General features: G+C 38.5%; 1 protein-coding gene and 1 long non-coding RNA gene across 6 annotated transcripts in view; one reads left to right on the top strand and one right to left on the bottom strand.

The window, feature by feature from the left end:
* The window catches only part of LOC125237588 (voltage-dependent calcium channel type D subunit alpha-1-like), a 124,355-nt gene extending 106,792 nt beyond the window's left edge, over positions 1-17,563 (top strand). For 3 of the 5 annotated variants that reach the window (XM_048144723.1, XM_048144722.1, XM_048144725.1), the window contains 10 exons: positions 302-310; positions 1,640-1,805; positions 2,627-2,732; positions 3,481-3,562; positions 4,564-4,656; positions 5,826-5,866; positions 8,760-8,836; positions 13,910-14,016; positions 15,568-15,634; positions 16,802-17,563. In XM_048144723.1, the coding sequence (XP_048000680.1) occupies positions 302-310; positions 1,640-1,805; positions 2,627-2,732; positions 3,481-3,562; positions 4,564-4,656; positions 5,826-5,866; positions 8,760-8,836; positions 13,910-14,016; positions 15,568-15,634; positions 16,802-16,870 (817 nt within the window). In that variant the 3' untranslated portion in view covers positions 16,871-17,563. Of the gene's footprint in view, positions 1-301; positions 311-1,639; positions 1,806-2,626; positions 2,733-3,480; positions 3,563-4,563; positions 4,657-5,825; positions 5,867-8,759; positions 8,837-13,909; positions 14,017-15,567; positions 15,635-16,801 lie in introns of those variants that run through there. The other 2 variants (XM_048144724.1, XR_007178351.1) reach the window with 2 other exon arrangements.
* Positions 17,564-21,492: 3,929 nt separating this feature from the next.
* Positions 21,493-23,141, bottom strand: LOC125237402. Its single transcript, XR_007178323.1, has 2 exons — positions 22,814-23,141; positions 21,493-21,607 (listed from the first exon to the last, which is right to left on the bottom strand). It is a non-coding gene; the product is annotated as an uncharacterized LOC125237402 (long non-coding RNA).
* Positions 23,142-25,429: the final 2,288 nt, after the last annotated feature.

Genomic DNA, 25,429 nt, shown 5'->3' with positions numbered 1-25,429 from the left:
TTTGTTATCGTACGAGTATCTGTCGTTTTATTTGTGGATAGCAATTATGTGTTTAAAAAAATACTCTAATTTCCTACAAATTCGTTATCGCAGTTTAACAATTTTGGCCATCTTTTAGAATGTTTATCTTATATAGTCGTTAATGTAGTAATTAGTAAGCTTTTAATGCACTCTCTTAGAGAGTGCAACTGTCGTTTGCTATGTAGATAGAATTTTGTAAATTTCTGTGTAGATTAGTCAATGTTCTTCATTCTCATCTTCATTAGTCATTACATTAATACATATTTTTTTTATTTTATAGGAACCATGCGTAAGTTTATTCAGTATTAAGCAACTATATCGAAGACCGATCTGCTGTAATTTTTGCTTTGGCATCTTTTTGAGTTTTTTTATTGCCAACGAGTGTCGTTTGATCTTTTGCTCTCCCCGTTTTGCGATTTATAGGGTTCATTAGCTGAGCAATACGTTGGATTTACTGATTTGTTTGGCATTACAAATATTTTAGTTGCTACTTCATGAGGTGCTGAAGCAATAAAAATTACTTTTAATAATTAGAAATATCAGCACCTCATGTTGTCGTTTTTCTAGTTTTAGTCAAGATTCATTAATAGTTATTTGTTATACAAGGGGGCAAAGTTGTATTTTAATGCCGAGTGTGGAATTGAAAAACGAGCAAGTGAAAGGATTCTATAGTTGAACCACGAGCGAAGCGAGTGGTTCGAGAATAGAATCCTGAACTTGCGAGTTTTTTAACACACGAGAAGTAAAATACATTTGCACCCGAGTGTAACACAAAACTTTTCCCCTCACTATAGCGAGGAAACTACGACGCAAAAAATGCGTTTATCACTGCTTCCAGTAGTTTCACGGGTGGTAAATCATCTTTATTACTAGATTCACCTACTTTTATAAATTTTAAAGCAGTTAATTTGACTTTATTCAAGGTCAAATTACTTTACCCACTAGTGGATAAAATGTGTTTTTACCCGCTGCTATTAAAGGACAAAACACGTGTTTCCGAGCTAGTGAGGGGAAAAGTCCTTTTTAATAGCTAATTTAAGCATGCTCATTTACCTATCAGCTAGATTTAAGAAGCATATTTTCTCAGTGTTATCTTTTTGTTGTTTACAATCACTTGCTTTTAAAAATGCACATCTTTACACACATTTATATTTCCCTTGGTTTTGAGTGTTTTGGTGAGTTCAAGTTTTGTGCTTTCCAAATTCTGCATGTTTCGACTCGCTTATTTGATTCTCATTATATCGTGTTAGTTATTTTCGAATTTTGCATTTGATTGTAAATACTTGACACAGAGAAGACATGTACACACACACAATACTATTTAATTTTAATTTTTTATACTGATTATGAAAATTCATTTTTCTTCCTAATTGTACCTTGTAATGTATCAGGGATTTCGATTACTATCTAAAGATCGCATAACTTTTTATCTTTATTATATCCAACATCATCACTCTAACAATCAGTTATGAAATTACTATTATTTAATAGACAAACATCGACATCGTCTCCTTTTGCGTTTTTAACCAATAGTACATTATCATTTCCTACTTCTCATATATCACTAACATCACCTCCTTCACTACAGATAATTAATTCCATCTCTTTCCCACCAAAGGTTTAGGAAAAGGAAGGAGCAAGCAGCAGCAGAGTCAGTCCAGACGAATCAGATGACGCTGCAGGCTGGTCTGCGGACCCTGCACGAGGCGGGTCCAGAGCTAAAGAGGGCCATATCAGGGAACCTCGATGAGCTGGTGGCTGAAGCCGTGGAGCCTACGCATCGGGTACATTCAGTTTAAATTTTGTATACTGTAGTTTCCATCGCAGAACAATTTGTGTCCCGTGTGGAGCAATTTGTGTGTGAGCCCGTGTGGTGACGGGTTAAGGAATTTCAACACCCCTTTCTTCCCGTGGGTGTCGTAGAAGGCGACTGTGGGATATGGGTTAAAGTGTGGCGTAGGCGAGAGGCTGGCAACCTGTCATTGCAATATCACACTTTCGTTTTATATCGACCCCTTATTTGCCAAGAGTGGCACTGAAACTTGAGTAGTTTCATGTGCTCTGTCTACCCCTTCATGGGATACAGGCGTGATTGTATGTATGTATGTATGTAACAGATTGTGTTCCAAACCTTTGAGATATATGGAGCCAAAGTCAAGAAACAGGGATTCTACCCTTCCCCGAGTCATGGCAACAACGCAGAGGGCCTACTGCCCTACTGACAATCGTTTTGCTTAGTGTAGGGAAAGTTTAGCTATGTAAGAGTGTACCCCAATCATTCATTTACTCGCTGACTGGAGCGTAGGTGGATGTTCTCTTATACATATCGAAAATTCCAACCGATTGTGAGGATTAGTTTTTCAAAATTGAGGAATTTGGCAACAAAATGATTTAACGACTCACGCAACTGAGTGTTTATTTTTAGAGTTCCGTAACAAAAAGGTACAAAAGAAACGCTTATGGTGCCGCTCTGTCCGTCTGTCTGTCTGTCACATTACTTAATATTTTTTTAACATTTTGTAACTAGGTGTCTTCAGCTAACAGAGCTACTAGGTTTTATTATGTTTCAAATGCAACCAAGTTTATTTGATTATTATCCCTATAGCGAACCCATCCGCTGTTCGGAGTGCTGCAAAGCTTCAGGGGTTCCAGGCACCGGCGGGTCGAGATGCACAAACCGCCGGAAAGGACACCAAAGACTGTTAAACTTAGTAAGTCATATTTTAAGATCGAAGAATATAAAATTAATGTAATTAGTCTAACGATTGTTGCAGATGTCCATTAAATCTTGGCCTTCCGAATCACGAGTCCAATTTTCCGACTCGCATTATTTTGGTTTTTAATCATATCTACCTAGCACTTAAATCACCTATTTGTAATATTTTTTAATGTCGGAGAAATGCATTTACGCAATTAAGAATGCCACTCAGTCTGGGGAACTAGGGGCGATGACGAACTAACCAGTCTAGGACTACGAGAAAGTTGAAAAAATCCGATCTATGCGATATTTCTGAGTAAACCCAAGGAAAATCGTAAAAGAAAACATCAGCCGAAAAATTTCACTAGTAAATCCGTTGAAGATGAAACAATCATTTTTAAAAATGATGCTACAATGTAAAACCGGCTGATAGATATATGAAAAAACTGTATTCTACTTGCAAAGAGTTCTATTTTTATTTCTTATATAAACATATTCAATATTGTTCCTGTAAATGGCCCATTCCGGAAACATAAGTAGCAGCCCTCGTACCGTCTAAAACCACCGACGAATTCCGTCTCCGCCTTGGGTGGAGAGCCGCAGGGTCGCTATAAACATTCGACAACATAGAAATCACTTATTTGTATATACTAGGAACTCATGTTTTTTTTATGTAGCTTTTTTGAAAATAGTTAGTCGTAGGCAATGACCAATGACCTATTTTCTGCTAATCCAGTAACAGTATTATTTTTAATTTCCAGATCTTCAACAAAAACAAGATTTGGGCTCAATGATGAGACGAGAGTTCGGAATGGATGGCCGAATACCTGAAGAAGACACATCGTAAGTCCAAAATCGAATATTTCTTAATGTTATACCTTTAAACGAGCAATTCTTCTATATTTATAAATATTATTATTATACCGACGATCTCGGAAACCGCTCTAACGATTTCGCTGAAATTTGTTATGTGGGGGTTTTGCGGGGGTGAAAAATCGATCTGGCTTAGCCAGATCCCGGAAAACGCGAATTTTCGAGTTTTCGTGCGCTTTTCTTTCGCGTTAGTAAACGCAAAATATGGTCGTTAATTTCGCCGATCGCGCGTCGGCTGAGCGGAGCTCAGTCGTAAAAAGTCGGTATAATGTTCGCAGGGACATCGCGGGTATCAGGGTTTCGAATCCCGGCCAAAAATAAAGTTTTTTTTGGTATTTATAACTTTTTTTATCTAAAACCGTGATATAATAAAATAGAACCGCCCAGATATTTGTTTTAATACTACGTCGGTGCTAAGCAAGAATACGGTCTGCCTGATATTAAGGAATATCCATAGCTTATGCCGCCAGCAGTTTAGTTGAGGTGTTATTAGCAAGTAGTCGTCACTAAAACTCGCTAAGCTCTGACAACATTACTCACCGGCTGGAACCAGGAACACAACACTATGACTGTCATTGGTTGCGATTTTCAGCATCATATGTAGTCCTCTAAGGCTGGTGAACCAACCGCGTGGAGCGATCCTTACTGGACTAACAATGTAAAAAGAAGCGTTTTAGAGTAAAGCGGAGGGGTCCGCGCGGACGACAACATCAACTTCATTACCAATTAGTGCGTTTTCACATTATCCGATCTGATATCGGATGTCGGACCAATATATTTACGCCACCATCATTGATTTTTTTCCTTTGAAATCCTTCCTACAACCGAGATCGGATCGGATAATATGAAAACGCACTTAGTCATGGAGATCGCTCCGCGCAGTCGGTCCGTGTGACACTAAAACCAGCCTAACTTTTAATAATTTGTACCTCTATTTTTGAAATAATTGAATAAAAAACTTGTTTCTTTAGAAAATATGACGACCATGATCCGAGCGACGAAGAGATTGCGATGGAGCCGCTACTTCGTGGGAAAGACTCTGAGAAGATATTCCATGCTATCGAGTAAGTTATTATTTTTTAAATATTGAAAAAGCACGGTCCCACTCACGTTTATCGTATCATTCTTAGCGACACAATAACCTAACCACAAAAATACAATTTTGAAAAAACCCCGACATAGTGGACCGATTTTCATGAAACATGGCTAAGAACACAGAAACTAAATCTAAACTGGTTCATCCGTTTGGGAGCTACGATGCCACAGACAGACACACACAGACAAACAAATAGACAGACAGATAGACAGACAGACACGTCAAACTTATAATACCCCGTTGTTTTTACATCGGGGGTTAAAACAAGGCACGGAAGTTTCTAATGGGGTGGCAACGCGCATGTGACACTGTTTGAGTTGCAGGCGTCCATAGGTTACGGTGACCGTTTTACATCAGGCGGGCCGTATACTTGTTTGCCGCCGACGTAGTATTAAAAAAAAAAAAAGTGTAGCCGCTGTGAATACTCTTGTCTGACGAAGGATCACCGCATGATTCGAAACTTGTCGCCAATAAAAAAAAAGAGCTTTATTTCATTCTTACATTTGGATATTTTTCAAATGTCACATTAAATATACTTATGATTTAATAAATTTAATAATAATTTTAACTGGTAAGCATGCATTGGTCAAATTATTGATTACTATGTCTATATATATTTTTTTTTTGTTTTTCATTGCCAATAAAATTGTCACTAAATGTAAGGACCGCCTGTGGCGGTAAAAGCCTCCTCCATGTTTGTCCATCCTTTCCGGTCTGTAGCTAGTCTGCTCCAGCGATACAATAAACGTGAGTGAATAGAATCGTGACCATATTATAAATATGTCTCACTAAAGTTATTCTGTTATAATAAATTCATTATTTAAGTTCTAAAGGGTTCTATTATAGTAAGTAGTTTATCGTCTATATAACCGCGTGAACGATTGTCTTTACGGCGCAACTATTTATAAAGAATACTTTTAGTTTGAATTATTGTTGATTAGTAGTGTAAATAGTAACCAAGGCAATATTTAGCTTTAGCTTTGTCGTTGTTGTCATGTCTTATATTCGATATTTAATTGCTTAAGAATATTATGTAATTTATTTCGTCTTTGTTTTTGTGGTTTATTGTATTGAAATGAGCTCAATCATGGCACATTAAAATCAAGCAAGTAGTTAAGGAAGATGAAATGTTCGCAGAAAAACTTCGAATGACTTAATCCAGACGATGAGAGGCCGACGTAAGTTTTAGTGTGTTGTGATTATATATCTACCTACTATATTTATAATTATATATCTCAATTTATTAGCAACGAAAACTCACTAATTTGAAAGAACTCTTTATAATAAAATAAAGTCTAAGTTTACCTCGGAAACACTAACGCCGTATCTTGCGTGGGCGACGGTCGCGCGACCGTCGCCGTCGCGTCTCATCGCATCGTCTACTTCCATATCGATAAGGTTTGATTTCGTATGCGTCGCATCGCCGTCGCGCGACCATCGCGCGACCGTCGCCCACGCAAGCCACGGCGTAAGAAAAATGTGTTCTTGATTAGATGGCGCCACATCTTTTGTTTAAATGGCGGTACTGATTATATATCTGAACAGATACCAGTCAAAATGTCAAAACAAAAGCTTCTAAAAGTTTTAATGCTGTCTGATGGGTATCTTTGGGTGAGTTTTTGTTGTTAAAAACGAATCACTCTCTATGCAAATTTATGTACCTACCTCTCTAATTTATTGTCTTGTACCTTTTCAATATTTATTTTCATTATTGCTTCATGTCATAATGTAAGTATTTTAATTATTAAATGTACTAATACTTACATTCTACTTACAGCAAAAAGTGTTTTCCCCTCACTAGCTCGGAAACACGTGTTTTGTCCTTTAATACCAGCGGGTAAAAACGCATTTTATCCACTAGTGGGTAAAGTAATTTGACCTTGAATAAAGTCAAATTAACTGCTTTAAAATTGATAAAAGCAGGTGAATCTAGTAATAAAGATGATTTAACACCCGTGGAACTACTGGAAGCAGTGATAAACGCATTTTTAGCGTTGTAGTTTCCTCGCTATACACCGTGTTTCCGGTATCACTCAAAACCTTAGACACCCCAACTGATTTTTATTTTTTTGATGATTATTATTTTTTTAAATTGAATATTTAATTTTCTGTGCAGCTCTACTCGACTTTTAACTCTACACTCAATAAAATAATTGCTAGCTACCATCGTAAACCTTAAAACTGATTAATTGTGTACGTTACTGCAACGACATAAGGTTTACCAAAAGACAGCTATGTCACTGTAAAGCACGTTAAACTGTGTCACAGTAAACAGTAAACTTCAAATTGGACAGGTGACGTAGTAAGCAAATTTAAACCTAACATTCTAAATGACAAGGTTGTAATTAGGTAAGAGTTCAATTTGTTATGACTTATGATAAACTTTAAAATTAAAGTGACGCACAACGTCAAACTCGTAGCGGAAAAAATAATCGTCCAAGTAACCAGCCAGTATTAATACCCATAAATACTGAAAAAGTTATACAACCTCTAGCAATATGATATGCACAATGTTGTATTACCTATTTGTAGAATGGACACGTAAACAATAACTAATAATACAAATTAAAACAAAAAATATTACCCCCATCAAGATATAGTTCAATCGATTCTACTCTCGATTCTGAACAAACGGTTTTCAGGTTTTTAGTGTTATGTGAAACACGGTGTAGTGAGGGGAAAAGTTTTGTGTTACACTCGGGTGCAAATGTATTTCACTTCTCGTGTGTTAAAAAAACTCGCAAGTTCAGGATTCTATTCTCGAACCACTCGCTTCGCTCGTGGTTCAACTAATATAGAATCCTTTCACTTGCTCGTTTTTCAATTCCACACTCGGCGTTAAAATACAACTTTGCTCTCTTGTATAACAAATAACTATTTAACTGTTTTATTGTGGCGATTGCACTAAAATTATTAACAAAAATTTAACAAATAATCCAAACAATAATGTACGTTACCTTTCTATTTTATTTTATTTTCCTGGAGTGGTGGTAATAGGTACTTATATTTATATAGTATTTTATGCAACTGGTGGTTAAAAGAGGTCAAAAAAGGTGAGTGGCGTGGGTAACAATTTGAGGCGAAGCCGAAAATTGTTAATAAAGACGCCACGAATATTTTTTGACTCAGTTAAACACCGTTGCATACAATACTTTTTCTACGACCAAGCACTTATTTTGAAAGAAAATTATAAATCAACAAATACCTACTTTCAGTCATCTTAGTTATCTAGTGGACCGCCTACCATTTTGAATATGCAGTTTGAGTGCAAACATGAAAATAAAACTGTCTATGGTATGGTTCTTTGAAGCCTGGCCACTAAGACGAATCGAGCCGAGTTGAATCGAGTTCTCATACATTTGAATGCGATTCGACGCGTCGCCAATGAACGCAGCAGAAAACGAAGGAGTCTCGACTCTGCGAATTGGTTTGTTAAGTTGGTAGCAATGTATTTACTGAACTGTAACAGCTATATCGTGCTACTGCTACTAAATGTTTTCAGGGTATAGACTAGATAGACTTGTCCTGACATCTTTTATATAGGGTTTTAAAGTTCTATGCACGACCTTGTAACTCACGAATAACACGGCATAGTACGGGAGTAGAAAAAAAAATAATCTGATAATGTCGATACAAGGTAATCGTTATTGCTGACTAGAATGAGCCCAAGAAAAGTTGCCATTGATTTTAATAGACCTACCTTTGCAAGGATGTTGCAAGGGGTAAACATCATAATGCCATCGAAGTTTGACGTTTAAAATGATATTTTCATCAAAATTTTCATCATCGAGGCTGACAAAAAAACCTACCAACTTACAACCTGACCAAAAAGACTAGATATTAGAAAGTGGCAACACTGCAATGTCATCTGTTTCAAATCAATATATGTGAGAAAACGGGACGACACTACGATGTTGCCACTTTTTAATTTTTACTCTATTTAGTCAGATTATATCTTGGATTTTTTTGGAGGTAGCATCAATTTTGATTATCGCGCCATGTAATGAAATGGTTGCAGGCGATCGAGTCCAGACAACATGTGTAACATAGTGGTTGTTTGTAACATTCCAGATCATGACCAAAGGTCGAGCCCGAACAACAACGTGCCTTATTGTGTGGAGAACCCGGCGGAGACGCTTATTGCTCGTGTAAGTATTTTAGGGCTCCAAATGTTACATCTTTTCACACTTTTGTACCTATCTATCTATCTATAGCAGCCTTTAAAGCGCCCGTCTTCGGACATAGGCCTCCTCTCCATTCCTCTACGCTTGTCGGTCCATTGCCATCCGCATCCAGTACCTAATCACAGTATTAAAATAAAATAACATTCGCTAAAATTACACTTTTGGCACTGTAGACCGCATCATCACTCACCATCAGGTGTGATCGTGGTCAAACGTTCCTATTCATACTAATTTTATTTTTCCTGTAATGTTCATTATAATAGCCATGTTTGGTGAAAATTTCGTAAATTTATGTTGGTAAACTTCGGAGATAAGGGGGGGGGGGACGGTATTTTTTTTACGTTTTCCTTCATAATTCTTTTTTTTTCCACAACAAAAAAATTATAAAAAATAGTTTTGATATATAAAATTTGAGCTCTTTCTAACGATACCCCACTTGACCTAGTTACTTGACATTTACAATTTGCCCCCCTTTCAAATATGAAGGCCATTTTGTATAGTTAATATTAATAAATAAAAAAAATAATCCTTTAATTTTGTAGAGGTTAACAATGTTCATAACTATTCCAAATTTCAAGTCGATAGCGTAAGTAGTTCTCGAGATATTTAGAAATGTGACAGACGGACAGAGTCGCACCATAAGGGTTCCTTTTGTACCTTTTTGGTACGGAACCCTAAAAAGAAAAACAAGCTTTTATCGCCGACTGTACTTTTCTTTCAACAGTCATCTACTGTTCTCCGAGATGTTTCTCTGGGGATACGGCGGCATTTAATTACAGAGTTCCTTATTACAGAGTCACCTTTCTGATCCATCATCAGATCAGCTCCATCTAAATATTATATAAAAGAAGAAGCTGACTGACTGACATATCAACGCACAGCCGAAACCCCTGGTCCTAGAGATTTCAAATTTGGCACGTAGGTTTCTTATATAGGGTAAAGGAGCACTAAGAAAGGAATTTTCAAAATTCACCTCCTAAGGGGGTCAAATGGGGGTTCAAAGTTTGTATGGGGAAACAAGATTAGTTTGCCTATTTTATTCGAAACTTCTCAGGAAGATTCCTTATGACATATGACTGAATACGTGTTTCAGGTTTTTTGAAAATTTAACCCCTAAAATGGTGAAAAGGGGTGATAAAGTCAAAAAATCAATATGGGTATCGTTTTTATGGTTTATCGGGTCGCTGATCACGATAAATACAACGTTTTTAAAATCTAACGAGGCGGAAGTGAAATACCTTCTCCCCTGATGTGGTGCAATGGGGTTTAAATATCAAAAAAATATATAAAAGAAGATATTGACTGACTGACTGACATATCAACGCACAGCCGAAACCCCTGGTCCTAGAGATTTCAAATTTGGCACGTAGGTTTCTTATATAGGGTAAAGGAGCACTAAGAAAGGAATTTTCAAAATTCACCTCCTAAGGGGGTCAAATGGGGGTTCAAAGTTTGTATGGGGAAACAAGATTAGTTTGCCTATTTTATTCGAAACTTCTCAGGAAGATTCCTTATGACATATGACTGAATACGTGTTTCAGCTTTTTTGAAAATTTAACCCCTAAAATGGTGAAAAGGGGGTGATAAAGTCAAAAAATCAATATGGGTATCGTTTTTATGGTTTATCGGGTAGCTGATCACGATAAATACAACGTTTTTAAAATCTAACGAGGCGGAAGTGAAATACCTTCTCCCCTGATGTGGTGCAATGGGGTTTAAATATCAAAAAAATATATAAAAGAAGATATTGACTGACTGACTGACATATCAACGCACAGCCGAAACCGCTGGTCCTAGAGATGTCAAATTTGGCACGTAGGTTCCTGTAGAGGAGCACTAATAAAGGATTATTCAAAATTCGCCTCCTAAGGGGGTCAAATGGGGGTTCAAAGTTTGTATGGGGAAACAATGTTAGTTTCACTGTTTTATTCGAAACTTCACAGGAGGGATCCTAAAAATATATGACTAAAGACGTGTTTCAGGTTTTTTGAAAATTTAACCCCTAAAAGGGTGAAAAGGGGGTGATAAAGTCAAAAAACTAATATGGGTATCGTTTTTACGGTTTATTGGGTCGCTGATCACGATAAATACAACGTTTTTAAAATCTAACGAGGCGGAAGTGAAATACCTTCTCCCCTGGTGTAGTGCAATGGGGTTTAAATATCAAAAAATATATAAAAGAAGAAACTGACTGACTGACTAACTGACATAATATATCAACACACAGCCGAAACCGCTGGTCCTAGAGATTTCAAATTTGGCACATAGGTTCCTTATTTGGTGTAGAGGAGCACTAAGAAAGGATTTTTCAAAATTCTCCTCTTAAAAGGGTGAAATTGGGGTTCAAAGTTTGTATGGGGAAACAAGATTAGTTTGACTATTTTATTTGAAACTTCACAGGAGGATTCCTAACTAATATGACTAAGTACATGTTTCAGGTTTTTGAAAATTTGACCCCTAACTGGGTGCAAAGGGGGTAAAGTCAAAAACACAATATGGGTATCGTTTTTATGGTTTATCAGGTCGCTGATCACGATAAATACAACGATTTTAAAATCTAATGACGTGGAAAAGAGATTTTCTCCCCTGTTGTTGTGAAATGGGGTTAAAATATCCAAAATAGCCATAAGTATAGCTTTAGTTTTCATCTTTACTTCTGGTTCAAGAGATTTCAAATTGACACGGAAGTTCCTTAGAGGAGCACTAAGAAAGGATTTTTCAAAGTTCACCTCCTAGCATGATAATTTGACAGGGGCAAGGACAGGGACAGGGACAGGGACGGGGACGGGGACGGGGACGGGGACGGGGACGGGGACGGGGACGGGGACGGGGACGGGATAGGTTTAGGGATAGGGTTAGGGATAGGGATAGGGTTAGGGTTAGGGTTAGGGATAGGGATAGAAATAGGGATAGGAATAGGGGACGGGGATAGGGATAGGGGAGGGACGGGGGCAGGGACGGGACGGGACGGGACGGGGACGGGGACGAGGACAAGGATAGAGATAGGGACGGGGATAAGAATAGGGATTGGGGTCGGAATAATCGGTCGGCAATCGATATCTAGGCAGTGTAAAATGCAGGTGGCTCAGTGGGAAGGGATTAGTAAGTAGGCATCGGCGAGTATCCTGCATCCGTAATAACTATTACATTCAATGTGCTGTAAGAAGATCGTTGTTTGCTTGCCTTTTATATGTTTACGTTTGCAATAAGTATAAGCAAAATGGAAAAAATTGTAAGCGATAATGCAAGGAAGTACTTTTTACCCTACCGACCATAGCATCGAGATACTGGCTATGTGGGTTGTATGAAGTTTCCCCAGTATAAATATTTATATAGGTAAAATACATACATATTCGTACCTACTACGCTGTGGTCGCTGTGTAACAATTCTACAATCATTGCAAGAATTTCTTTTAAAACAATAGTAATATGTGTAAGGTACAGTCAGCCAAAAAAGTGGTTTACCACTTTTCGATCAATAGAGTCGAAAAGTGGGAAACCACTTTCTTGGCTGACCGTACAGCAAATAGATCAGTTACAATGTCCCCCGTCCCCCCCAGTCGAGAATTGCCCCGCTTTACCTTAATCGAAATAATCGCGGACAGATGTACCTACAAAGAAATCTACGGATCCAAATGAAAATCTTATTTTTTGTAAACGTTTCAATAAGAATACTTTTATTACGCGGGCGAAGCCGCGGGTAAAAGCTAGTGATACCATAATATTGCATTGTCACGTGATTTACATATGTGTCTGTGCAAAATATCAGCTCAATCGGAAACTGGGTGGCTAGCCGAATGGCACAATCGCTCACGAAACGCTCACGAAACGAAGCGCTAGTAGATATCTATCTCTATCGCGCTTGCGTATTGGCGCGACAGAGCCAGCGGCGTATCGCTTTCGTTTGGCGTCGGAGAAATGCCATTCGGCTACGGGGCCTGGGAAGTGGGTCAAATTTAATTTTCAAGATTTGATTACAGACAACGGGACAAGTGAAAGTAAATAAGAGCTTGTAAGTAATAAAGAGTATTATCGTACAGTGTGGCCACTCCCGCTTCCCGTTGGAAGTGCCGCCCACCCCCTCTCGGTCACCTCACAGTTGCCGCCTGCCAAAAACGCCAGTCGACCTATCTTATCTCACTCATACGAGCATGGTACGCGTTCGTCTGACACGAGCTTAGACAGTGTGCGTAGGAACGCGCCTCATTCATATATTTGATCGCTATTGTCCCTGATGTGGAATTCGTGAAATTTTCTTTATATTGGGCGTTCATTTCTATTTAAGTAGTGCCACGGCAGCGCCACCTTAGCTTTGATGAACATAAGTATATGGGAGAATATCTATACAAAGTCTATAACATTCTAGACTAGTTAAAAAAATATCTATATTACTAGTTTCGTTGTGTGCTCTCTAATACATTGTGGTTCTGCTGTAGAGCATAGTCCCCAGCAGCGCCACCATAAAATACCAATTACTGTATATGGTACAGGCACATATATGGCTTCAAATAATTCTATAACAATTTTATATTGACCTAGCTTACGAAATCCCTAATTTTAGATATTTTTTTAACTAGTCTAGAATTAGACTTATATTAAAAACAGTTTTTCCGTGATATTCATAAACGTATTTTAAAGTTATCAAGCCGATAAAGTTCGTTTGTCCCTTTCCGACGTATCAGTGGAAAAGGACAAACGAACTTTATCGGATTGAGAACTTTAGAGTACGTTTATGAATAAGGGGGTTTGTATAGATATTCTCCCATATACTTATGTTCATCAAAGCTAAGGTGGCGCTGCCGTGGAGTATGACGTACTCGTATTTTGTAACACAAATATCGTCACTACTTTGAAAAAATCTCGTATCTCATGCTTCTCCTCAAAGTTAAAACACAGTAAGTCTATATGCATTCCATACATACTTACTACAATTTTCTTTTCATTGACAGACGAAGATACAAGTTTTTTTCAAAGTAGTGACGATATTACACAAAACTGAAAAACAGAAAAGTTAAAATAATTCTTATATTGTTTCAGGTTTTGACAGACCAGGGTCTCGGCAAATATTGCGACCGCGATTTTCTCCAGAGTACCTCACATGAGATGCAGGAGGCTTTAGGCCTCTCTCAGGAGGCGATGGACACGTAAGGAAATGTCGTTTGACTTTGTCCACTTGGGTAACTTTGCACCAAATCGTTTGTCTAGTTCGCATGAGATGCGTCAGAAGTAGGCTTGTGCCGTTTCGTTCGTTGATCGGAGCGCTCCGATCTCGTTCAATCGCTCCCACGAACTAGTTCGCTCTTTTAGGTCTTTTGCTCATTTAGTTCAGCCAGACCAGCGACCACTGCGGTCGAAAAGATCAGAACGAATGGGAACGAATAGTGTCAAAATGATACGAATAGTCCACAGATAATAAATAACATTCCGGGCCGAAAGGTTGTAAGTAACCGAAGCTTACTATGAAAACTTGACGTTTTTGTGTTGCTCTGCTAAGTAGCTCTCCCGGTTGGCGCAGCAAACTCTCGTTCCGAACCGCTCGCGCTCGCCGATCCTATACTGAACTAAATGAGCAAAGACCGATTCACAGAGCACGGAAAGATTCAGTTCATTTCGGTCATTGATGGGATTTTATTCCTAACAGTTCATAGTTCGTGAACGACACAAGCCTAGTCAGAAGGCATTATAGACTAAGCCACCAGTGTACAGTGGTCCATGTCTCAAAGCTGAACATTACAATTTACAAGCAGAAGACTCTCTTCAACCTGTCATACCTATTAGACAGTGACTACCACTTGTAAATTGTAACTTGTAGCTTCGAGAAACGGGCCACTGACCTTCCTAATTTTCTCAAGGATTATATTTTGGGATGGGAGTTAGTACGTTTAATGTCTGCATATTTATTCGACTGGTATGCCATTTTTTTTGCTACAAGGCTTTTTTCTTTAAAACCTAAGTTTCCTTCAATCAAGGCTGATTTTTATACATGTGTTAGAAAATACTGTAAGGAACTGATATCATCATTTCCTGGTCATTTCCGCGTGCCGTATAGCTTGAAAAATTAGGACAAAGTTAGAGAGATTTTCAAGTGTCTGGTAAAAGTTACAGCCGGCGGAAATGGTTGAACTAGATGGGATGTTGTATACTTAATCTTAGGTTTAATAATGTAAACTGTCTCATGTTTTAAGTTTGATCTGAAATAAATGTCATATACAAAGAAAAAGTGACCAAGGCCTCCAAGTGTTCAAAGCTGGATTCGAACCAACGTCCTCCGTTATCGCGACGGATGCCTAAACCACTCGGCCATTCGGACACGGTGGCAAGGGTCGAAATTTTCAAGTATATGACACAATTACCGAAGGCTTATGGCGCCCCCACGGCCATCTCTGAAGTAGAACCGAAACTAGTTCGACCTCCTAACTGAATCAACCCCATGTGATTACGAGTTAGCGAAGAGAGATGGCGCTGCCGTGCTAATTCTTAGAACAAATTAATTTATTCTCATAGAAAATATTTTAATTTGTATTTTTAGTAGACACACTACTATTTTATTTATTATTTGTGTCTGTGTCTGTAAAAAGTAATGTGTCTAATAAAAATACAAATTAAATTATTTTCTATGACAATAAATTAATTTGTTCTAAGAGTTTTAAGTTTGCTTTTGAGTCGTGTTTGTTAAAATTGAACTTTTTTCACAGCGCTGCGAATCTTATCATTTTGCAAGAGCGGCAGATGAACAGATCACAGCAGCTGCCTAACAACGTGGTAAGTGTCTACTAGAAACCAATGTATCAACCGTTTGAGGAACAGGGGCCCGGATTCCCGCTCCGGGTCATTCCAGGGTGGCTAGCCGAATGGCACAAACGCTCACGAAACGCTCACGAAACGAAGCGCTAGTAGATATCTATCTCTATCGCGCTTGCGTATTGGCGCGACAGAGCCAGCGGCGTATCGCTTTCGTTTGGCGTCGGAGAAATGCCATTCGGCTACGGGGCCTGGCCGCGATAAGCGCGATAGAGATAGATATCTACTAGCGCTTCGTTTCGTGAGCGTTTCGTGAGCGATTGTGCCATTCGGCTAGCCACCCTGGTGACGTAGCTGAATGTCATTTCTGCGACGCGACACGAAAACGAAACGCCGCGAAAGGTAGTCTGGCTGTGCCGCCAATACGCAAGAGCGATAGAGATAGATATCTACGAGCGTTTCGTTTTGTGAGCGTTTGTGCCATTCGGCTACGTAGGGTGCAGAGGTCGTCCATCGCGATTTAACATGGTAATGCTGGGAGCGTGTTGGGCACCTTTGCGCCTGGAATGACGCGGGGGGAAGGGGGTGATTATGTTGACTGATGCTTTCATTGTATATTTCGCATGTGTTTTTGTATTACTGTGTCTAAAGTATTGACAAAAACACCTAACTGGTGCAAAGATTATCCATCGCAATTCAATGGGAGAAAGGTTCGAGTGAGTTGGGTAGTTTTGCGCCGGAATGACTTGTAGGGAGCTGGAATGATTTGATGACTAATAGGGAGGTCGGGGTCCCTTTTTCATCCGTAACATATATCTAATCTATAATAATTGGACCTATCTTTGCTGGCCCTGAAGGCGTCATTCAGTACCTATAGCGTAAAATTAGAATTAATTTAAACAATTAACGTTGCATGCTTAGTTAGTATAGCTATTAATGATGATTTAAACATTGCATGATATTATGTATAACTTGACACAACTTGTACCTACTCAGTAATCAATCAAGAGCAAACATAACTGCCAACAAACTGTTTTGCAGTTTGGCGGTATTTTGTAAACTGTAATATCAATGTAACTATTGTGTCTGAAGAAAAAAAAAAATAATAATAATAATCTCTCATGAGTCATGTAACTTATTTCTCTCTTGTAAAAGAACCTATGCAGATAAGCCGTATTTTATTTTCAGGAGAGCATACTCTCAAGGCAGTACCACCCCTTCCATCAGCCCCCGATGCAGCCGCCTCAGAGAAAATGATATTTTGTACTTTTATACTTGGATCACCCTCCACCGGTGCGGTGTGGTAACCGCACTCGGCTTACCCTTTCAAAGGGTTTGTGTTACCCTTTTTTGAACCCGGCCCGGGTTTTTTGGAAGATTTTGCAAAAGATTTTAACGGACAGCGTAGCTTGTAATGTTATTTTAAATTTTAAGCACTTTAGCATTTTAATATTTTGAATGCCATGGATATTTTCAAACTTAAAAATATTCTAAATTTTAAAAGTGAATTTTAGATGATTCTAGTTTTTTGATCGCTTTTCGCAAATGCCTGAGATTTTATTGTAAATAATAATTATGAATATTTTATTGACTAATAATGATATGTACCTAATGGGTATGTGCCTTAATTATTACAGAAGTATGTGTTTAAGTGTCGGACTGTGAAAAATGTGGCCCCATAAAATATTTATTATATAGTAAAAATGTGCCAAAATGTTTACTTCATATTAGTAAAAATTTATATTATTCTGTATTTATTGCTATTGAAATTTAAATGATACCGTATATTTATTATTGTTATGTAATATTTCAACCAATGTAGGTATTTTTCTAATTTTAATGATGCAAGTCTAGTCAGTTTGCTTGCTTGGAAGAGTTTTATGTAAATGTATATTTATGTTGTATTTTGTATGGAGGTATTGTTATTGTGAATAAAATTGTTGCAACAAATTTGTTCTTACCTTTTACTTAAACACCCTTCACAGCACCCTCTTTGCAGCGTGTGCTGCATACTGTAGATGATTTTTAATTTCCATTTCTCGATCTGTGGAAAATGGTGAAGTGCTATTTTTGATAAACAAGCTAAGGCATACACGGGAATCTTATGGTAGTGACCACTCGTTTTCAATTTGCCTTACAAGAATAAGGTAAGGTACAGCGGGGCAAATATCGACTGGGGGGCAATTGCAACTGACTCTTTTTTCCATTATTACACTATTGACACGGTTGACACTCTATTTAATAATGAAAACATTGTAAAACATGAAAAAATTGGATTAGTTACAATTGCCCCCCAGTCGATATTTGCCCCGCTGTACCTTAAGGCTACTAGGTAGTTGAATAGAATAGAATGTTATACGCAATGATAGTGCAGTTGAAATCAAAAATTAGCTCCTTGTTTTTTTATATACCCCGTCGGTAGCAAACAAGCATACGGTCCGCCTCATGAAAAGCGGTCACCGTAACCTATGAACGCCTGCAACTCAATATGCGCGTTGTCAACCCATAAGAAACTTGTATACTCCTTTTGCTGTGTTAAGTACACAACAAAAAGTGTGGGTTTCAAGTTTTGAATGTAAAATGATATTTGGCGGGCAAGAAAGGTCGCGCTGCGCAGACTAATGTGATAAGGTTCGCTAATCGGTGTAATACCTACATATATCACATATATGTACATAAAAAAACCTAATTTCCCCTCACTAATAGCGAGGAAACTACAACGCAAAAAATGCGTTTATCACTGCTTCCAGTAGTTCCACAGGTGGTAAATCATCTTTATTACTAGATTCACCTACTTTTATAAATTTTAAAGCAGTTAATTTGACTTTATTCAAGGTCAAATTACTTTACCCACTAGTGGATAAAATGCGTTTTTACCCGCTGGTATTAAAGGACAAAACATGTGTTTCCGAGCTAGTGAGGGGAAAACCTAATTACAGACATTACAAGTTTGATTACTTACATGGTAGTCATAAATAAGAAAGACAAATAATTCGTAATTGCTTTATTTTCTGGTAATTTGTTTATTATTCAAGTATTCTTGTACAACGGTGTAGTCGGTTCCATGGTCAACTTCTTTTAAATTCTCCATTTTTTGGTGTAATTCCTTTTTCAGTTCTTCAATATCGTCCTCAAGATTATCATCGTGTATCACTTTCTTTTCTTCAGGCATATTTGCAATATAAAAAACCCTTGTTAGGGCGTTTAGTCCAATATTTATTTGAGAATCAGACATTCTCGGTTACCTACCAATAGGGTTTTTTTTTTTTCAAAATATTATTTCTTCAGTGCTTTTTAGGTGGTGGATAATAATGTGCATACTTTGCTTTGCACCTCGCTTCGGCCTGTTCTTTTGTCTGTATTTCACAAGGTGTGGGTAACTTAGGGGGTATGGGGGGTGGTTCGGGAGGGCAGCCAGGCCACGGTGGGTCCTCGTGAGCGGCTGTGGCGTCTCTTATCTTATTACATCTTGCGAATCCAGTTTCTACTCTCTGCACAGGACATTTGGGTAGCACTTCTTTTAGTGGGACGGAAATGGGAGGGTTTTTAACTTTTTCTATACAGATAGCCTCACATTCAGGTACGGGTGGATGTGGTTCCGGCGGGGGTTTTGGACAGAATATCACCCCTGCTTTTAACTTCTGCTCCCTAATCTGTATTTGGCACGGGGTCGGTAGTATCGGTTCCGGGTCTGGAGGTATGTCGCATTTTTTCAATCTTAGGATGTCACCTTTTTCTGGAAATTTTTTTTTGGAGCACGGATGAAGAGCCTCGGGTGAGATGGGTTTGATGTGTCCGCCTGAGCTGCCCTGCTTTTCGGCCATGTTTTGACAAGTTAGATTTAAGTTTTTTTTAACAAATATCAATTGTCATTATGACGAAGGTCTAGACTAAAGAATATTGTCTATGGATTAGATTTTTTGTGCCACACATTGGTAACAAAAAAGGATGGCTGACCTGGTTGTAAGCAGTCACCGTAGCTTATCGACGCCTGAAAATCCAGACTTGCGTGTTGCCGACGTAGTGATTTAATGCTCTTTGCATCGGGGGAGCCACTTATGCGTTGCCGACCTTTGAAAACCCTAAAACCTGTTTCTTGAAGTAGCGCATGGGGAACACCTCAGCAAAGAGCATTGAATCACATCGTTTTAGAAGGTACCTCATTCCGGTTAAAGCTTTTAGGGTTTCCTTGGATATGGGTGCTGTGATATACCAACCGTCTCCGTACTTTGCACGTGCGAAATAAAAGAGGCAACTAAAGATTTCGTTGCTTTCACCCAGTGCCTTCAACGCACAAGACGCGTTCATAATTATGTAGTGACTTTCATTCAGTGCCTTCGACGCATAATACAGGGTGGGGCCTGTAACAAAGGCGAAGAATTGAACTGTAGGCTATTCTCCTTATACTGATCAACATTTGTTCAGTGACTTTTAAAAATTATGAAGTCCTAAAATTTTTAATTTTTCATACAAAATAAATATTAGCTTCAATGTACGCCATTATTGTTGTCATTGACGTTGTCTGTCACACTTTAGACTTAACAGAATTCGCAATACATTAACTCTTAGGGTCCCCCCACATCTAGCGTCTCGCGAGCGTCGCGTCGGGCCAACTGTATGGGCAAAGCCTGACGCGGCGTCGACGTCGCGTCGACGCGACGTCTTTTTCCATACAGTTGGCCCGACGCGACGCTCGCGAGACGCTAGATGTGGGGGGACCCTTAGAAAAAACTTTCAAGGGTGATAAAAATTAAAATACAAGTTATTTTTAAAAGTCGCCGAACAAATGTTGATCAGTATAAGGAGAATAGCCTAGAGTTCAATTATTCGCCTTTGTTACAGGCCCCACTCTGTATATGTGTCGCTTCAAGCTCTTGGTAAATACATTCTGCTTTAAGGTTGATAATGTATAAAAATATATACTTACTTACTTGGCTGGCGCGATAACCCAAAATGAGTTTTGGCCTACAACACAAGAGCACGCCATTTTGCTCTGTCTTGAGCGGCATCGCGCCAGCTTTCGCCGACGCCGAACTCACGGAGATCAACCTCCACTCTATCCGCCCAACGAATGAAAGAGACGATGGCAGTTGGGAGGATCCGCAAAAATTCCGAAATTGAAAACTGGTAGCCGAGCCAAATATAACAGGTGAAACCAAAGCACGTAGTCTCCATTGGCTAGGTCACCTTGAGAGAATGGGAGAAGATCGGGCAGTCGGGCCTACTTGGGAAAACCGATTGGACGCCATCGTGCTGGACACCCAAAATAAAAATATATAATAATCTGAAAAAGACTCAACCTTTTAGCAGAATGGATTTACCAGAGTTTGAAGTTAAGCTAAGCGACACATACGCGTTTCCGTTTCTCTCACCCAAAACCTTCAACGCACAGACGCGTCATTCATCAGGCGGGCCGTATACTTGTTTGCCACCGACGTAGTATAAAAAAAAAATAAAAAAAATTCATAGTATGTAGTGACTTACATCCCGTGCCTTAGACGCATATTATATTTTGAAGTGTTCCTGTATTAGTATGAAATCGTATGTGCGTTGGAGGCACTGGGCAATAGTCGATTGAACTCACATGTGCGTTTGGGGCACACAGTGATGTGCAAGTTGCGGAAACTTTCCAAAAACATCTCAAATTTCTTGAAAAATTTACGAAACTTCACGATATATATAAAGGGAATTTGAATTTATGAAATGGAAAGTTTCCATCCATACAAAGTATGGAAAGTTTCCGAAGTTTTCCTATGTGAAAATTTCAGAATTTTGGAAACTTTCCGTCGGCACATCAGTAGGCACACAGCAAAGTGGGAAGAGGGTGACGATGAATGCGTTAAGGATAGTCGTCGCCTTCATAATTAAAACAACTTATAACAAGTCCAATCTATTTATTACACAGTCATCTTTAATTTAGATTTTGCTTTTCCAACTATTTTACCATTTCTTCGAATTCCATGATCTAGGTTCCAATTCCGATGGTTTTCGACTCTGCAACAGAAAGGATAAGTACTGTTACCCTGAAAAAAAAAAAAAGATGCTTGCTACCTGGAGTCCATTTCCTTCACCATTGTCAACAGGGTGTAACATAAGAGAACCGAAAGATTTTAACTACATATTTCTAAGGGCAAAATAAAGATGAAATGTTATATGACGTCAAGCTAATTTCGCCAAAAAAATTTTTTGTGTAATTTTTTTTCGTTTTTTTTTGGCACTGGCACTTAAAATAAAAAAATATTTTTTTTTTCTAAAAAATACTTTTTTTGCAATGAGTTACTAGTTATTTTTGACACCTATCAACGAGGATAGTTAGATTATGCCAACGAAATGGGCTTACCCATTTATTAAAAAAGAAAAAAACTACGGAATGTATAATTTAAATGAAATGTCGTCTGTGCATTTTCAAATCAAATAATGTCAAATAATCATTACTACGCTTAGAATGAGAGATGACCGGGCTATTTAAGAGCGTTCCTAACAAGTATACGGTCCGCCTGATGTAAAGCGGTCACCGTAACCTATGGATGCCTGCAACTCAAACAGTGTCACATGCGCGTTGCCACCCCATTAGAAACATGTACACTCCCTTTTGCTGTGTTAAGAACACAGCAAAAAGGAGTGTACAATTCACCGGTGACCGTCCTGTGGGTCGGACCAGTAGGCTAGCACATGATCGCCGCAAGAGTAGTTCCCCTTTTTCTAACCGTACTAATGACATAAGGACGGGTAGTCATCTCGCGGCAATCATGTGCTAACCCTGCAGCTAGGTATCGCTGAGAGGACAGTGTCACAGTATAATAAAGAGTACTATCGTACAGTATGGCCACTCCCGCTCCCCGCTAAAAGTGCCGCCCACCCCCTTTCGGTTACCTCACAGTTACCGCCTGTCAAAAACACGAACAGTCGACTTGTCATATTTCACTCATACAAGCATAGTACGCGTTCACCTACACGAGCTAAGACTGTGTGCTAGGAATGCGCCTCTTTCAATATATTTGATCGCCAGTGTCCGAGGTGTGACAGTGTGGTGGCGGATCTGCGTCAGCTTTACAGCTTCAGTGACTGGCAGGAGGCCGCGCAGGATCCGGACAGGTTGCGGGCTCTCGTTTCGGAGGCCAAGATTCACATCTGGATCAATGTGACAAAATAGATAGTACTTACAACACATTACTAGCAAATTATAGTTATTCATTATACCTTTTTAGTTTTTGGGTTGATCTTCCTTTCTATTCATATTGTCTGTGTTCGAGCAGTTTTTTCCACATATGCAATTCGCGCAGTTCCCATCGTTTTCTTTTTTTGGATCATCTTTTAACTTTTCTATAATGTCGTTACAAGGTACACAGGTGATGTTCTTATGACAATTATTATCGGACATTTTTTTGGAAATTTTGTAAAATTAGAAATAGAAGAAGTGATCAAAGGGAATGACGGATGAATAATAAGTGAAGTTGACAGATTTTTTTTCACACAATGTCTGGACACTGGTTGGTAATTTTGTAAGACCTTTTTAGTTCAACTAATTTTAAAATATTCTTCAGCTGTGGGGTATTTCACCGAGACATTGGCACTGGATACTAACAATTATGTGCCTATTTCTGGGTTGATATGTAACATTATTTGTGTGTTGGACATTAGAATAATTATGATTTTTATTTCGAAGCACCTACTCTTTTGATTATGTTTGTTATTTCCGCTACCCAAAGGTTGTCTGGTAGAGATCGCTCTTTAGCGATAAGACCGCCTGTTGTCTGCCTCTATTTATAATTATTTGTTTTGTCTCCACTGTATCTTTTGCTGAGGTGTGCCAATAAAGAGTATTCTATCTATCTATCTATTATTACTCAGCGTCAATCAAATACCTTGTTGAACAGGCAATGAACGGCAAAGTGGCACAAGTGGCACAGTCAGGTGACAATTGTAACTGTTGTGAAATAGGCCACTGAACGCATAATCTCATCAATATTTCTAATCTCCATAAATCTCATGTTACCAGTCGTGTCACTGAAGGCCTACTCGGTTCGAGATACGATCGAGTTTCAGCAAATTGAGGTTCAACAGTTCGCAATGCAGCTAAAACATTTGCGTATAAATAGTTTGTGATTTCCTTGATATTCTTCAATTCAATCGAAGTATTTGCGCTAGTACTCTACGCAGAAGGGCCAACGATTTCAAAATGCTTCGTTTCGAATGAGAATTAGTCTTTTCTGCAAACATGCAATTCAAACAAAATTATTCTAACTTAGAAACTATGTAGAAGACCATAAAACAGTCCTTGAGATATTATTTTAGATTTTAAGATATACACTAAAATTAGCTTCTGTTTTATCTCAGAAAATAATGGCAATATTGCTCAAAATAATTTCCCGCATATTAAGGCGTTACGCATAATAAAAGACAACTCAAAAACAGTTATAATAATTTTATGAAACTAACATCTTGAAAGGTGGATTATTGCAACATACATGAACTTAAAAATGGTTACGCGAAGACAGTTTTTTTTAATAAGAGTTTTGAGTGATTCACGTTTATTTTCATTGGACTTATATTGACCTGTGTGGTGACGGGTTAAGAATTTCACCACCCCATTTCTTTCCGTGGGTGTCGTAGAAGGCGATTATGGGATATGGGTTAAATTGTGGCGTAGGCGAGAGGCTGGCAACCTGTCACTGCAATGTTACAATTTGGATTTCTTTCAACCCATTTTTGCCAAGAGTGGCACTGAAACTTTAGTAGTTTCATGTGTTCTGCCTACCCCTATATGGGATACAGGCGTTATTGTATGTATGTTATATTGACCGGGATATAGACCGTGATTACCTTTTTGATTTTTGTCGAGCTCCCGATATTTGAAAACTGAAGAAAGCGGATGGATGGATATCAAAGTTGCGTAGGCAGCGTGCTGTCAACTGTGAATGCGACCAGTGGTAACGCTGAAAGTGAACGCAGCCGTCGCGTATTCAACTGCGTCGAAATATCGGGTGCGGAGGCAAAAAAAAGGTAATCACGGTCTATAAAAGTTTTTTAATTCTCAAATTGTCCAAAATTCAGTTTTCTGAGTCATCCGAGGAAGTATCCGAAACCGACCTGCAATCTTGTGCAGAATGCTCTCCAGCAACACTTCTGTCGCCGAAGAATCTAAATATTGTAGACTTTAAAGCGGTAAACAAGCCTCTTGTTGGCGGCAGAGCAAATGTATCACATACTGGTTCTGGAGAAAATATTCTATTTATTTCAGAGCATGGTCTTTCTCTCATTACACTTTTCTCACTAATCCTATCAAGATTTTGTTTTTTACAGTCTCTGACTTTCTGTTTTTCCGCTTCACATTCAGAAATATTATCTTCTGTTTTGAAACTAGTAAAATCATCCATTGCATTAGACGCTCCTGTAAATGGGTCACAATTATTCTCATTGTTTTTTATTGTATCTTCTTTGTCTACTTCTATATTGTTATTAAATATGTAATCTTCAGTAACAAATTCATTGTTTGGGCTTATTTCATTAACGAGAGGTGTAATTGGTCGCGCCTCCAATGTTCCTGTAGATTCTGTGTCAGAACAACACTGCCGAGGTTTTGGCGGAGACGGACAGAGATTTTTGTTTGCTGGACCACCTACTTTGTTCGGAACAGAATGATCCTCTTCTTCTTCTTTTTTTTTATTTTCGGGTGGATTTTCGATTTTACAAGAAGAAGGCTTTTTTTGTTCTTCTATTTTATTACTCTCGGGTGGATTTTCGATTTGAGGTTCAGTGGAAGATTTTGATTTATCTTTACCGTGATGAGCAGCGGTACAAACTAAGCTGGATAAA

The sequence above is a fragment of the Leguminivora glycinivorella genome, chromosome 21 (genome assembly GCF_023078275.1).
Source record: "Leguminivora glycinivorella isolate SPB_JAAS2020 chromosome 21, LegGlyc_1.1, whole genome shotgun sequence".
NCBI classification, from domain to species: domain Eukaryota; kingdom Metazoa; phylum Arthropoda; class Insecta; order Lepidoptera; family Tortricidae; genus Leguminivora; species Leguminivora glycinivorella.
This window is presented reverse-complemented; position numbering and strand designations above follow the sequence as displayed.